The sequence below is a fragment of the Typopeltis vanoorti genome, chromosome 16 (assembly GCF_054136105.1).
Source record: "Typopeltis vanoorti isolate ZY-2024b chromosome 16, IOZ_Tvanoo_1.0, whole genome shotgun sequence".
In the NCBI taxonomy this organism is placed as follows: domain Eukaryota; kingdom Metazoa; phylum Arthropoda; class Arachnida; order Uropygi; family Thelyphonidae; genus Typopeltis; species Typopeltis vanoorti.
In genome coordinates this window covers 82,394,379-82,410,560 of record NC_143564.1, presented here as the reverse complement: position 1 = coordinate 82,410,560, position 16,182 = coordinate 82,394,379, and the positions used below count along the sequence as shown (strand labels likewise).

General features: G+C 36.5%; 1 protein-coding gene across 5 annotated transcripts in view; it reads right to left on the bottom strand.

Annotated features, from left to right (window-relative positions):
- LOC150098167 (CREB-regulated transcription coactivator 1-like) overlaps positions 1-5,508 on the bottom strand; it is a 526,148-nt gene extending 520,640 nt beyond the window's left edge. For 4 of the 5 annotated variants that reach the window (XM_090405999.1, XM_090406001.1, XM_090406000.1 and 1 more), the window contains exon 1: positions 5,396-5,508. In XM_090405999.1, coding sequence (XP_090262125.1) covers positions 5,396-5,506 — 111 coding nt within the window. In that variant the 5' untranslated portion in view covers positions 5,507-5,508. Of the gene's footprint in view, positions 1-4,611; positions 4,696-5,395 lie in introns of those variants that run through there. The other variant, XM_090406004.1, reaches the window with a different exon arrangement.
- Positions 5,509-16,182: the final 10,674 nt, after the last annotated feature.

Genomic DNA, 16,182 nt, shown 5'->3' with positions numbered 1-16,182 from the left:
TCAAGTATTCTGAGGGAGGTCCTAGGTGCGCCAGCCAAAATATGGAAACAATATTCTAGGGTCAGGTGGATTGGAACTTTATAGTATCAGGAATTGAGCAGGAGAGAAGGATTGTCAAGAACAAAAAAGAATACCAAGCTTTTTGAAAGCAGAAGAGGATATGGATCTGATGTGCTTGTGCCATGACAGGCTAGATGTGAAGGTCAACCCAAGAAGAGAAAACGATTCTGGTTGGAGAGCAAAATGAGGTCAAAAGTGAGGGAGAGAGTGAAGCATGATCTCTTTTCCAGGAAATGAGACAGAAATGTGTTTTGGTACCATTAAAATTCACCATGCTATCCTCATCACCAACTGAGAATGATAAGGAGGTAAATGTTTAAAGTATTCCTTAAACATGAATCACCTGAACACTACAAAGTTTGGAAAATGAGAAAGAGGAGTAAAGAGTCATCAACAGAGCTGTGAATAGGATTGGATGACAAAGAGAGAAGATCACTGATATATAGAAGAAAGAGGGTAGGTGAAATCATAAGAGCACTGAGGCACACCAGCGCTGATTGAAAAATCTGATGAAAATAATCATCCACCATTACCCACAATGAACGACTAGCAAGAAAGTTGTCAATCCATTCACAAAGGGAAGAAGGAATATCATAAGATAGTAGCTAGGTAATACAGCCATGATGCCAGATTCAATCAAATGACTTGGAAATATCAAGAACCACCATTTGAGTTTCTCCAAACTTTTCCAAGGCTTGTGTGCAAAGGTGGGTGAGGTTGGCTAGGAGATCTGTTGTGAAATGAGAATGACAATTCATATTGATGATCACTAGTAATTGGCAGGTGTCTCTAAGTAGTGAAGCAGTTGCCTGTTGATGACCTTTTCCATTATGTTTGAGAGCAGTTAAAGAAATAGGACAAAAGTATGATGGTTAACTTTTTTTTTTTTTTTTTTTTTGAAACTGGCTGAATAAAAGCTTGCTTTCAAAATGCAGGACAGATACCAGATGAGAATGACAGCCTGAAGAGATAGTACAATATACAGGTATAAGTTCTGGTGAACCACCAGGACCAGGAGACTTATTGGTATCATGACTACTGAGTATTTTTCTTGATATCCTTCTGGTAAAATTTCTGAAGAGGCATACTGTGGATAGTTATAGTTTGTGGAATAATGAGAGGACATTTGGTAATCTATACAAGAGTTGTAGGACTAAACTAATGCCAAAAGGTTCTATGCTACCTCTTCACTGGATCAAGAAACTCAGGTGTGCGAGGAGGAGGTATTAAAGCTGTTGCACAAACTGAATAAGAATTCAGCGATAGGAACTGATGGAATATCAGCACAAATGCTAAAAGAGTTTTCAACTGAACTGGCTATTCCTTTGACCAAGCTATATAAACTGAGTCTCAGAACTGGGAAGATTCTGCAGGAGTGGAAAGAATGCATGATAATTCCACTGCACAAGGGTGGTGCAAAGACCAATGTATCCAACTACTGACCAGTCAGTATCTCAGGAGGGAGGTGAAGATTTTGGAAAAGTTGGTTAGGGCTTGCATTAAGAAATGGATTGACAGAGAATCTCTACTTTGCAATGAACAGCATGAGTTTATAAAGGAAAGTCATGTTTTACAACTTGGTTCATATTCTCTAAACATGTTATCATTGGGCTAGACAAGGGAAATGGATACATACACCATGAAACTTTTGGATTTTGCTAAGGCTTTTGACAGAATACAGCATGGAAAACTATTACATAAAATGAAGAAGATGGGATTGTATTATAAAATATTAGTGTGAATAAGAGGATGCTTAACTGACAGATATCAAAAAGTGGTATATGGGGGATATGAGTCTGCAAAATTTAAGGGTAACTAGTGGTGTACCACAAAGATCAGTCCTTTGTCCACTGTTATTCAATCTGTACATTAATGACAATGGAAAGGATTTGACAGGTGTTTACAGTTATTTGCTGATGATGGATAGGATAATCAAGAATGTGGGTGATATCCAGTACTTGCAGAATGATTAGAATAGGCTGGAATTGTAGGCATGGGAAAATGGATGTCAGTTCAGTGTCAGTAAATGGATACCTAATCACGCCAAAGTAAGTCATGCACTTTGGTGTGATTAGGTATCCAATATTGTATTATATTGGTGGGATTGCTATAAGTTGAAGTTCAAGGGCCATGTAGCAAAGATTGCAAATACAACTTGAGGATAATTGAGATGAACTTTGACATATAAAGATAAGTATGTCATTTTGACTCTTTATAAGACCTTGGTAAGACCTCACTTGGACCATTGTGCACAGATCTGGTCTCCTGGTTTCTGTTGTGATTCTGATACAATAGAGAGAGTGTTAATGATATAATAATTGAGAAATAGTGATTATGAAGATACTGAGAATATTTAGACTGCAGACAATAGCAAACAGGAAAAAGAAGAATAATGTGAGTGAGACTTACCAACTTCTGAAAAGGTCACACAGGATTTTAGTTGATGGAATTTTTCATTTTATAGAAGGTGGGGAAAGGATGAGAGGGCATCCTTGGAAGCTGAGAATTAACGCTGTCAAAAAAGGAGTGAGATCTACATTTTTCTCTCATAGAATGGTGCATGACTGGAACGGATTGCCATCAAATATTGTGTGTGCAAGCAGTGTGAATGAATTCAAGAATAAGTATGACAAATGGGGCATGTAGTATGTGACCTCCCTCGATGAGTCCCTGACTCCCTGGAAGTTGGTCGCTCTTAGGAATAATAATAATCTCATCACCAAATATTGCTGCATAATAATATAAAATTTTATGCATAATCTCAAACTAAACATTTAGAGAAAAAAAAAACAGAATTGAAGTATTTCATCAGCCCAGAATGCTTATAGATTTACCCCAAATATCTCAAAAGTAGAAGATCATTATTTCATATGATTTTCTAAATTATTACATATAATTTCAGCAACAAGTTCAGGCGAACTGGTACATGGGAATTTCTTTGACAATTATCAATATCAATGAAACTAACCTTGATGAAATAATTATTGAAAATAGTAACTTCTACAAAAAAACTGTAAGTTCTAAATCAATAATAATGCCAGTAATTAATGGTCTAACATTTTTAATCCAAAAGAGAGAAGAGGGAAATGGTAATTTTTTATTTTCTTGTTTCTTTATGTAAATTCCGCCCATAATAAGTTGCGGAGTGAGTGGGATAAGAGTTAGATAAGTTGAGTCATATGACTCCATGGAGATCAGTAAAATAATAACAATAATACAGGAACCCCTGATCAAACTTTTTGAAGCCATTTTAGATTTTCAGTAAACAAGGCAAAACAACATGATCTCCCACTGGTCAATGAAATTCATCTAAAACCTTGACATTCACAAAATGTCTACATCCACTGAAACTCACAGCCTTTTTGTTGGAGAACAGGTATGCTATTACCTTGGTCACTTAGTCACATTACACTTGGTCAGGCCCACAAATATACTACCATTTCAATAGGTATATAAATAAAACAGTGAAATGACAAATATTTAAATGAAAACATGGAATATATCATTTTTTTTAATGCATGGCATTTGTTTGAAACATATGGCACAACTTACGGCTGATAATATTTGAATAAATATAATAACTATGCTAAAGTAATGGATTTGAAATATATCTTACAAACTAATAATTCTGAACTAGATCTTTTCCTACTTTTTTTCCCTAACATGCAGTTCCTAATAATGTTCTGTCACAGATTTGATTTTTTTTTTTTTAAATAATTTGTAGATATTTTATATATATTTGTCATCAGCACTGAATTATCATTCATTTGTACCAGTATGAACTTTACTTTTACATCTAGAAGATAACAGAAAATATTTTAAATCAGAATGTCTATCCATCACTGAAAACATTAATGAAAATCATTTCTTTCATATTTTAAGTGTCTATATACATATTAAAGTCAAATAGAAATACAAGCTATGAAAAATACTGTTTCTGCTTAATTTCATGTAAGGGTTTTGAATTTGAAATGAAATGACTGTCACCCTAGTTTTATTATATAAAATTCCTAAATAGTCCTTAACTGTATGAATTAGAAATAAACACACCTGTAAAATCAGTTTGCTTTTATCTAAGAATAATTCATAAAAAGTTATTTGGGAGCCTTGCAAAAATAATTCTTGCAGCACATGAAAATTGAGTAAAGAGATATGCTTATGATCATAGAGGATGGAGTTTATCAGCCTTGTAATTAATAATGTACATAAAAAATAATTTCCCTCAACAACAGAACAATCAAAATTCCTTTGAATATCTCACAGAAATCCCTACTGAACTCTCTGACATTTTGACCAATAATACTGATCTGTCAACATTCTAAATCCAAACTTCTACCTGTGGGAAATTTCATTTAAGAATGCAGTTATAATAAAGATGGTTGAGGGGAATGCTATCCTTAAAATTCTTATGCGCCTACTTAATTCAGCAAATCTACAAATAACAACGAAGTTCAAAAAACATCAAATTACTTCGTCGCTTCCCGTGAAATTTTTGAAAAAAATTACAACTATATTACATATATGCCATTACAGGTAGATTTCTGTTGTTACCATAAAATGTTGTCAGTGTCGGCGCACATCTTGTATATTTAAATGTAAATAGCAAAATAAAACATACATTTTACATATATATTTTTACACATATAGTTTACATATATAAACATTTAAAATCGAAGCATAATGAAGTGTACTGCTAAATGTTTCGAAACACGCGCGATTCATCTCTTGCTTTCTCTCTCATGGGATGTTTATTTTCAGTTCCATGGAATACGCTTATTATATTTTCATATACAATACTAAGATGCAGTTCTTGAATATTGTCAAATGATGAGTATTCGTAAGAAAATATCTACAAAAATATGATGTATTGTGGTTTCTTTTTTAATGGCCATGCTGAAAATACTAAAAACATGTTTTAGTATTAGTTAAATCATCTGATTAAAGGCAGAAGTCTCCCCTCTTTTCTGCAATATTTGATGCAGAAATCTAGATATGCAAGATTCATCACAACAGGTATCCCTTAGGAGAAACGTAAACATGATCAAATGTTTCCAGCGTACGTACAGAGGAGATGTTTCTTCATCAATGACAGAACAAAACAGTGTTGCAGATGGTATTCACAACTCCACTATCATCGAATTTATTAATTAATTCCGAACTCTACGTAATTAAGGAGAGAATAAAAGCTACCTCTCAGTTTGCACGCATCGTACATACAACATGACAGCAGCTCAAAACGATTATTCGCTATATGCAGTGTTGATAATCAACACTACTCAACGATTTCAACCGCTGCTACCTACACTGATCAAGGATTATTTATAGACGAACTCACCCTTGTGGCACCTATAACTTCCCTCATGATTTGCTCAAAAGCAGCCGTTTCTTCAGCTTGCTTTTGGTTGTGAAGGGCGATTTTCTCACTAAACTTCCTTGGATTCGCCATAGTAGATCAGTTAGTTAACTGCATACTCTATATCCCAGTATATGTATATTTTTTTTTATTCAATGTCCATTGAAACAACAAATACTTCCGTTTGGTGGCGCGTTATTGAAGAGACCTCTCAAAATCTGTCTCGAACAAGGTTAGTACTCAAAAATACAATAATCGAAATTTAAAGTATGCATTGAAGGAAGTTCATTCCAAAAAAGTGATGACACATTTCTTATCACAGCAATTCCTTTCACACTTTTAGACAGTGAACTAAAAATAATGAGAATCAGATGTGATTATTTATCTTCCATTTTAACATTACCGAACAAGATCAAAGGTCTTATTTTTAACCTATACTGTTCAATTGCTCAATAAACAAAATTGTAATTCAGTAAACGATGGATCAAAATTAAAAGTAATAATGTTATTCGCATCCTCCTTTATATCCCTTTACCATCTAAGTTCCACCATGAAGCAGCACAGAAAATGTCATCCTTACGCGATCTCTACAAAAGGCAGAAGTGAGAAGAGCAACGGGAATGGTTCTGTGATGCAATACCGCTTACAATTCCCACATGACAACTACAACATAAACTTAGCATATCACAAATGAAGACTTGTGGTCCACAGTGAGCTAGCTATCATATCACGAATTCTTGCAAGCCTGAATTTTGTAGCTGATAGCCATTCCACTGTTATACTACCATAACCATTGGTTGAGGAGCCTGTGTAGCTCAGTGGATGTGGTGTTTGCACACCATGGCGCTTAACCACACGAAGGAAGACTTCGTTTCGAATCTAGTCGGCGACTAGAGGAAATTTTTCAAAACCTTTTTTCGACCGATTCCCGAGTTAGTCGATCTCTGGCAGGGGCAAGCGGTTTTTGCCCAGCCTGGCTGGCCAAGTAGTTAGCGTGTCCGCTCTCCAGTCAAGAGGCTGTGGTTCGAATCCCACCGTGGGCATGGATGTTTGCGATTGTCTGTGGAAATACTAGTGGTGGAGCGGACAAATAATAATAATAAGAAGAAGAAGGAGTCAAACAGAGAGCCCAGGATACAGTGAAAGCGTATTACAGAGAAGAGTGGCCGAAAAATAGTGGTTTCACCACTCATTACATTCAGGAGATGATATAATCAAATCAGGTCTTAAGGTCTGGGTGGTTATCTTGGATCCAAAGATAATCACATGGGCCTGAATCAGTGTTACAATTAAGTACATGCGAATAGCTTTATTCGCGTATACTTACTTAAATGCCATACGATAAGAAGGCATGCACTGGATATCTCTTCATTATTATCCAAACAGTCTTTTGCTGGAACAGCTACATATTATCGCTTCTGCAAAACGCGTAGTTTCATTGAAGTGCTTATAGTACAATGCCCAAACGTTATTTATATAATAATTTCTATTTCATAAAAAATTATTTTTGAAAATAATATTATGCCTACTCTGCTTCCCGTCACGGATGCGGCTTACGAGAATAATAAGTGATAGTTTTGAGCCAGTTATCTCTGATGGCAGTGTCTGCTTGCTTCTCAGGCTTCAAAAATTAGATAAAGCTGAAACGGCCTTTCCTGCTCCCTATGGAGAATAAAAGATGTTTGCGGAATTTTTTATATGGCCAAACATTGTATCGTTTTGCGATCGTCTTCGTTTTATATATTCTAATTTTGAAAGTTTGAAAAATCTAGGGATGTTTTACTCTTCAGGCATTAGATTCTGTGGGAGAGAACTTGAGAGAAAAGAATTATTATAAAATCCAGTGTTCAAAAAAATATCAAGTATTTAATTTAATTTCTTTAGAGATCTATGTAGCTCAGTGGAAGGGCGCTTGCAACCTCTGCACTAAGGTTGCAAGCGCCTTAACTGGAGGTTCCGCCAAACTGGAGGAACTTCTCATAAATCTATCTTCAGCCAGTTCCCGAGTTAGTCGATCTCTGGAACGAGCAAGCGGGTTTTTTCTCCCGAAAACTCAAGAATATCGACTGTATAACCCACATTATTTCAGATAGTACCATATCCTGTTAGGGTTAGGTACCAAGAGATGGCAGCACTTGCTTTCCCGTCTCTTCACTGGTGACGTATTTAATTAGAGATAGACGTAGGCCAGCTATCTCTGATTGGCTGCCGGTGGAGATTGAACTTCCCACTGAGTCTCCAAAGGCTAGAAGGGGTTAAAAGGCCTCGCCTACTCCCTATAAGGGAATAAAAGGTGTTAGCTGATTTACTTTTTTAATTTCTTTTTTATTTCTGAACCACAGGGACTATACTTTTAATATAATCTCAGTGGTTCAAAGATTATTTTTCATATCACATCTACTTACACAGGTTATCTGTGTAAGTAGATGGTCTCCATCCAGAAAAGGTTCTAGTATATTATGCTTCTATATTGTCAAAAATACAAAAGTGCTGCATAAAAGTATATATATCATGTAATCGGATATTTTTGGATTCTTTAGGAAAGTTATCCCAAAGAAGAAAATTTTAGGCCATATGTTTATTGGCACAGAACTTGGCTGGTATGCGCATGCCAGCCTGGTTCTTTCCAATGGCAGTATGGTTCCATCCCATCTTCCATTTAGACTCAATGACCTGTCACAGCAAAGTAACTTACCTTCTTATCACTGTGCTAAAATCGCACAGTCGTGCTTATGATAGAGCAATTAATCTTCTCTGTGTCTGTTTTTTTATGTCTGTAAGCTGTGTGTGTATCATGGCAGGTTTGCTGTTTTTCGAGATGAAACACCAGAGTTTCCAGGGTGGGGAGGGGAAATGATCGCTCCTCTTCCGCATGAGTCTGGCTAACTTTCCTTCATCTGAAATGCCCTGGTAATGATTCCTCACCTCCTAGATGAGATTTGAACACAGGTCTATCCAACCAAAAGGCGGCATCGATCTAAATCAGCTGAGCTACAAGACTCTTAGAGTATGGGGATCCCATAAAATAGCTATGTTAGAAATAACAATCGTAGCTATTGTTATGAGATTATACCATACTTCCATGGAAAGTGTGAAGGGTTTTTATTTTGTTTTGTTTCTTCTCGAGTAGTGTGGAACTCCATTCACTCATCTTCTAATAAAAATTACTTTACATGCATGTTTCCAAGGGGATGGGGGGTGTAGTTAAGTTTACAATTTATGCTGCTCCGCAAACAATATTGTTATCTTCTACAGAGCCTATTTACTTTATTAGGATATATAAATCTTGGAATATGAAAGATTTTTTATTAATTTAGTGCAGTAGTAACTTACACAAATCAAGAATTTCTATTCGGCTCATTATATTCGAAAAATGAAAGCAAAAACAAAAACATGACTCATGAGAATATTTCCTTGTAAGCGGTTTTAGCACAGTCGGTAGCAATGACACCCTTTGATCGATTATCATATAAGAGAAACATTTCTAGGTGCTTTCAACTAAGAGTGAGTTCTCCGGTCTCCAGCAGGACTTTTTCTCTCTGAATCTTACATATTCTGAGAGGAATCTCAGAATGCAGGTCGAAACTCGTTGGAGGTTTCGACCCGCAAAAGCAAGAAAGTGACAAGGTAATACTCAGTTTACAAGCAAAACACATCTCTTTCATATCCTTAGCAAAACCAACCCAACCAAGCTTCCATATAAAGAATAATCTGCACACAAAACTTAGTTTGCTAAAGCAGGAAGTTCTCTTTAGAATCATTGTAGTGAAAGTCAATATACATTATGTATACTGACATGTATAAATTATGACATTATGTATAAATCCAAAACTTACGTGGCAATGCCATTTTACTTGAACACTACATCAATGGCAAGACATCGTACAATAAGATATGCAAACAAATCAATGCACACTAAATGCCTATTTCTATGACATACTGAAAATAGGTGCTGGTTAAAAATTAACAGACTTTTCAATAAGCTGTTGTGTTAGTCATCAACAGTTCCTGAAATTGGGAAACTATTCGAGAATTCGCAGTCAATTATTTGTTTATATTTTTAAAAGATGGATAGGTGATGGCAAAAAGAAACCAAAGAAACAGTCAGATAATGTATATTAACTAACTGAAACGAGTATAAACAACTAAGTTTTTCTTCTGTCTTGCATCGATCGATTCTTTAAAGAAGACCTGTGAGTACCAGAACATTGAGTATTCAAACTCCAAGCTAATTTACAAAAGGTGAAATAGATGCACAAGCATCTATTTCATCCCCACATTTTGATTTTGAGATACACACCTTGCCATGAGTAGATAGCAGAGAGTTAGAAAGCAGTGATCCATATTACAAACTTCAAATCAGATGAATAAGTCTGGTGGTGGAGTTGGAAGTTCAAAGTACATCGATACTTCACAGTATCGATGTACGTCGAGCCAAAAAACATAAAAAAAAACAAATCAGCTAACGCCTTTTTTATTCCCGTATACGGGAGTAGGCGAGGCCATTTAGCCCTATCTAACTTTTGGAGACTGGGTGGGCAGTTCAATCTCCACTGGTACCCAATCAGAGACAGATGGCCCAAAGCTATCACTAATTAAGCGGTACGCAGTGAAGAGAGACGGCTCAAATGTGCCGCCATCTCGTGGTCCCTAACCCTAACACAATATATTTAATGTCTGAAATAATGTGGGTTCTACGGTCGATTTTCTTGAGTTTACAGGACGAAAAACCCGAGTTTCCGGGAGGAAAAACCTGCTTGCCCGTGCCAGAGATCGACTAACTCGGGAACCGGTCGAAAAAAGGCTTAGAAAAATTTCCTCTAGTCGCCGACTAACTCGAAACCAAGCCTTCCTTCGTGCGGCCAAGCGCGGTGGTGTGCAACCACATCCACTGAGCTACACAGGTTAGCCAAAAAAAAAAAAAAAAAAAAAAAAAAAAAAAAAACATAAATGAATAAAGAGATCAATTTTTTTTAATAATGTTCTTCAAGAAGGGGAACAGATTAAAATCCTTAATCACACATTTGGGCCTCATTAACAATCACTGCTATACGCAAAAAGAACATAGAAGTAATTTTTCTTCAAAATTATGACAAATCTGTCATTCCAGTGAATGTCTTCCAACTCCATTAATATTATGACTGTAATACAAGTAACAGTTCTTTTATGTGACAGTGAGTTTGAAGCAATCTGGTATGAGGTGGAATCTAACAAGATCAAAAGTTGTTACAGACTTCGTGGATCGGTTCCTAGTGATGAAGAAATGAATCACTAAATAAAGACGATGGACGCGAAAAGAATAATCATAATGGAGGACTTTAATAATCCAAGCATTGACTGGGTAGCAGGAAAATCGTATGAAAAGAATTATTATTATTATTATTATTATTATTATTCCTGATACCTCCAAGGAGTCCGAAGACTCATCGCGGGAGGACATCTTCAACTGTCTCTACATCTTACCTCTACTACGAATCAACGCCATCTACCGCCCACCTCCAACACTACCACAACTAGTGATTTTTGTCTGTAAATTGCGTGTGTTCTGAAGGGCCTATTTGTATGTATGCGGGATGAAAAACCCGAGTTTCCGGGAGAAAAAACCCTGCTACCTCCGTATGAGATCGGCTAACTCACCATCGAATGAAGCTGAATTTAGTGAGCTGTTATGAGACAGCTTCTTCAAGCAGCATGAAACAGAACGAATTCGAGGTCAAAGAATGTTAGATTTATTTGTAGTGTCAGAGGGTGTTTCAGTTAAAAATGTAACTATTATGCCTCCGGTTGGTGACAGTGATCATGCAGTACAGTGAGAAGTAGCTAGATTTATGAATGTTCCATTCAGAAAAGATTATTACATGCTGAACTACAAAGCAGGAAATTATGACCATCTGAGGAGTATAATGAGCTCAGCGTAATTTTATCGGTTGCTAGATGGGAAGAATATCGACAGTGCATGGGAAGAATTTTAAAAATGCTTAAATAATGCAATATCAGAATGTATCCCGAAAGTTCGAAGTATAAATTGTGTAGGAGTCAAATGGGTGTGTAATTTTATCAGGCAAGAAATTCGTAAGAAAATGATGATGTGAAAGGAATAACGTGTGCAGAAGGATGATATCCGTTATAAAAATTATAAACAACAGGCCAAAAGAGTCACAACTGATGTATGGTAAATTAAGTCTGAATATGAAAAGAATCTGGCTCTGCAAGCTAATGATAACCCCGAAGAATTCTACCGTTATACCAAAATTAAAAGAAAGAATAAATATGAAGGAATAACTCTACTGAAAGCAAATGATGAGAGGGTGACACATGAAGAAGAGGTTGTTCAACTAATGAGTTGAGTCATAGAACAGGAAGATTCTACAGGAGTGGAAAAAAATAATGGTAATCGCATTGCTCAAGGGTAGTGCAAAGAGCGATGTTTCCAACAATCGACCAATCAGTATTTCAGTAGTGGTGGTGATGAAGATTTTGGAAAAGTAAGTCAGGGCTCACATTCAGAAATGGGTTGACAGAAAAGCTCTACTTTGCAATGAACAGCATGGGTTTACAAACGAAAAGTCATGTATTAGCAACTTTCTCACATTCTCTAAACATGTTGCCTTTGGGCTACACAAGGGAAATGTATACATCATGATACTTTTGGATTTTGCTAAGGATTTTGAAAGAATACACCATCGAGGACTGTTGCATAAATTGGAGAATATGGATTTGGATTTCAAAATATTAGCGAGAATAATAGGATAGCTGACTGATATATATCATAAAGTGTTATATGGAGTCTGCAAAATTTATGGTAACTTGTGGTGTACCACAAGGATCAGTGTTATTCAATGTGTTCATTAATGATAGTGGGAAGGATATGAGGTATGCAAGCAAGAATGAGGCTGATATGCAGTACTTGCAGAATAATTTTAATAGGCTGGAATTTTGGCTTGGGAAAATGGATGTCAGTTCAATGTCATTAAAGATAAAGCCATGCACTCTGGTGTGATTAGGTAGCCAATGTCCCTTTATATTAGTGGGAGTGTTCTAGAAAAAACTGATCAGGCCAGAGATCTCGGAGTGTTAGTAAATAAGAAGTTGAAGTTCAGGGTCCATCTAGCAAAGATGACAGATTATGTATGAAGAGAGATTGAGAATTTGTAGACTGCAGACACTAGCAAATAGGAGAAAGAGGGGGGGTGATATGATTTAGACTTAGAAAGGGTCATGCAGTCAACTGCATGACCCTTTCAGAAGTTTCATGCATGACCTCATTCAATTGATGGAATTTTTCAATTTATGAATGATGGAGAAAGGACAAGAGAGCATCCGTGGAAAGTGGGAATAAATGCCCCTGAGAAGGGGGGGTGAGGGCTAGATTTTTTTTGTCATAGGGTGGTGCGTGATTGGAATGGATTGCCATTGGATGTTGTGTGTGCAAGCAGTTTCAACAGGGGAAGCTCATGCATAGACTCTGTGGAACTGCAACAACCCTAATTTATCTATCTATATATATATATATATTAAAAAAAATCAGCTAACGCCTTTTTATTCCCGTATACGGGAGTAGGCGAGGCGAGGCCATTTAGCCCTATCTAACTTTTGGAGACTGAGTGGGCAGTTCAATCTCCACTGGTACCCAATCAGAGACAGATGGCCCACGGCTATCACTAATTAAGCGGTACGCAGTGAAGAGAGACGGCTCAAATGTGCCGCCATCTCGTGGTCCCTAACCCTAACAATATATTTTTTTTAAATGTCTGAAATAATGTGGGTTCTACGGTCGATTTTCTTGAGTTTACAGGACGAAAAACCCTAGTTTCCGGGAGGAAAAACCTGCTTGCCCGTGCCAGAGATCGACTAACTCGGGAACCGGTCGAAAAAAGGCTTAGAAAAATTTCCTCTAGTCGCCGACTAACTCGAAACCAAGCCTTCCTTCGTGCGGCCAAGCGCGGTGGTATGCAAACGCCACATCCACTGAGCTACACAGGCTCTCTCTCTATATATATATATAAATATATTTATTAATTTATTTATTTATATTTGCTTGTAATATTTAATTTTATCACTAACAATCCTATTCAATTCTCTTATTTAACAAAAAAAATAATAAAAATCCATCGTGTAGCCCTTAGGAGGGCTAAGGACGCTAGCAGCACTGCGTTTTCCATAGTCTCACATTGCTGCGCGCGCAAGCATGTGCATGTCATAATGAGATGCGAGCTATTAGCATAATGCGGCACTGTCGTCGCGCAGTTCCACTGTTGTTTACAGTGCCGCGCCAACCCGAGGGTGCACTGCACCGGGGCAGCAACGTTGACAAATACTACATGCAATTTCTTTTAGTTATTTTTTTAATGGGCGACCGATAAAAGTTTGCACCCAGGCGACAAATACCCTTGGCGCGCTACTGGTTGTTTATGTGCACTTTGCACCAGTAGTAAAGTGTTCGTAGTGTTTATCGTGTTTACTCCGTCTCCTTAAATATTTGGACATTACAATTAAAGACATAACATTTGTTATAGTAATTTGTAAGTAATTTTGAATTATACTAAACTGTATAATTTTATCGATAATAAACAATATTTTTTCATGTTTAATCTTTACCATAATTTTGATATTTTATCCAAACACGTATACACTGTACTTACAGGGTGTATGTTATTTCGAAAGTAGCGGCACCCCCACGATTTCAAGCCATGAGCAGTTTGAATGAATTCAAGATAATATTATGTGTATAATAAATTCATTATACACATAATACACATGCGTGTAGTATGTGTATTATCCCTGACTCCATGGAGGTCTCTCTTCATAATCTTAAGCATACTAATAATAATGTTAATATTAATAACCAATAACTGTTTGACAGAGTTTAAATTACGCGCCTCCGTAGCGCAATTGGAAGAACAACGGTACATTGCGCCCTTCCATTGGAATAGGCCTAAGTTTGATTCTCGTCGCGACGGGAGGAATCTTTATCTGGACGATTTCAATCGAAGGTGAGTTAGCCGATCTCCTACGTATGTAGCAGATATTTTCTCCCGGAATAATAAACTCGGGTTTTTCATTACGCATACAGATAAATCGGCCCTTCAGAACACACGCAATTTACAGACAAAAAATACTAGTTGTGGTAGTGGTGGAGGTGGGCGGTAGATGACGTCGATTCGTATTGGAGGTTCGGTGTAGTGGTTGAGACAGTTGTAGGCGTCTTCCCGCGATGAGTCTTCGGACCACCTTGGAGGTGTCACGAATAATAATAATAATAATAGTGGACAGTAAAAATTGCAGAATATGAAATTTCATCATCATCCTAAAAGTGAATTCAAAAGCATTATTCAATTAAAATTTAGGCTGATGATGAACTTAAATTTTAATTTAATAATGCTTTTAAATTCAGTTTTAGGATGATGATGAAATTTCATATTCTGCAATTTTACTAGTTGTGGATTTATTATTAAATTAAAATTTAGGTTCATCATCAGCCTAAATTTTAATTGAATAATGCTTTTGAATTCACTTTTAGGATGATGATGAAATTTCATATTCTGTATTTTAAATTTAAATTAATTAAATTAAATAATTTAAATAAATTCAAATAAATAACTAAATGTTATTTATTTATTTTGATTATCTGGGTATATTGCACATCTGAACATGCAGCGTGTCTCTTAAGTAAGGAGTCAAAATTCGTATACTCCTCGAACCTGACCACCTTAATAAATAATAATAAATATTAATTAAAAATATGAATACATGTTTTTAATTAATAATTTTAATTATACAGGAATTCATAAAATATTTTAATGTCTATACTCAAATATCATAAATTGTAATATTTTATATTAAATTAAATTTTAGTGAATCAGGCGTTCGTTGATTTTGATAAAATTGTCATGTTGAATAAGATGTAGGACCTTCATTCGTTGCGATGACTGCAGCAATCCTACGGGACATACTTTCACAAGTACGATATTGATCAATGGGGATTTGGACTATTCTTCTTCTAAGCATTTAATGAATTCTATTTAATGAAGACTGTTGTCCAGGAATTCATTACATTCCTGTAATTCCTGGGATGTCTGTTCACCAGTTCATCCTATAGATGTTCATTGGGTTGAGATCATGGCTCCTTGGAGGCCAGTTAAGTGTGGTGATGTTCATTTCTACAACCACTCGGTTACAGCAGCAGCCTTATGGCATGGTGTATTATCTTGTTGAAAGAGACAATGGTCAGTTCTGTAGAAACGCTTTGTATTGTCCAGAATGTTCAGATACCTCGGAGTTCAATGTTCGTGTCTAGACAAATAGGTCCGCAGTCAAATCAGAAAAAACAGGATATACATAACACCGCCAGCTCCGAATTTCAGAGTTGGGATTATGCACTCTGGTAAGAGATGTTCAGCAGGCATCTTCCACACCAACCTATCCGCTCGGTAAAGAGTGAGGCGTAATTTTTCGCTACATAACACAGCTATCCAAGTTTTTACGTTCCTCTGTGGACGCAAAGGAACGTGGAATGCTCTTTGTACCACTAAAGACGATGCTGCATGTTAGTTCGGATAATGTGTGGTTTTATATTGCTGTCCTACCATCGAAATCCATGTTGTGAGCCTCTGTTCTACATGATTTTGTGCAGATTTGCGTTCCAATCGATCCCCAGAGTTTTGTATTCAACGTGTCGGCCTAAGAATGACGGTTTTCATATACGCAAATATTATCCTAAGTAGCAACCTGTGGTCACGTTCGGTGAGTGTGGTGAATCGTCCACTGCG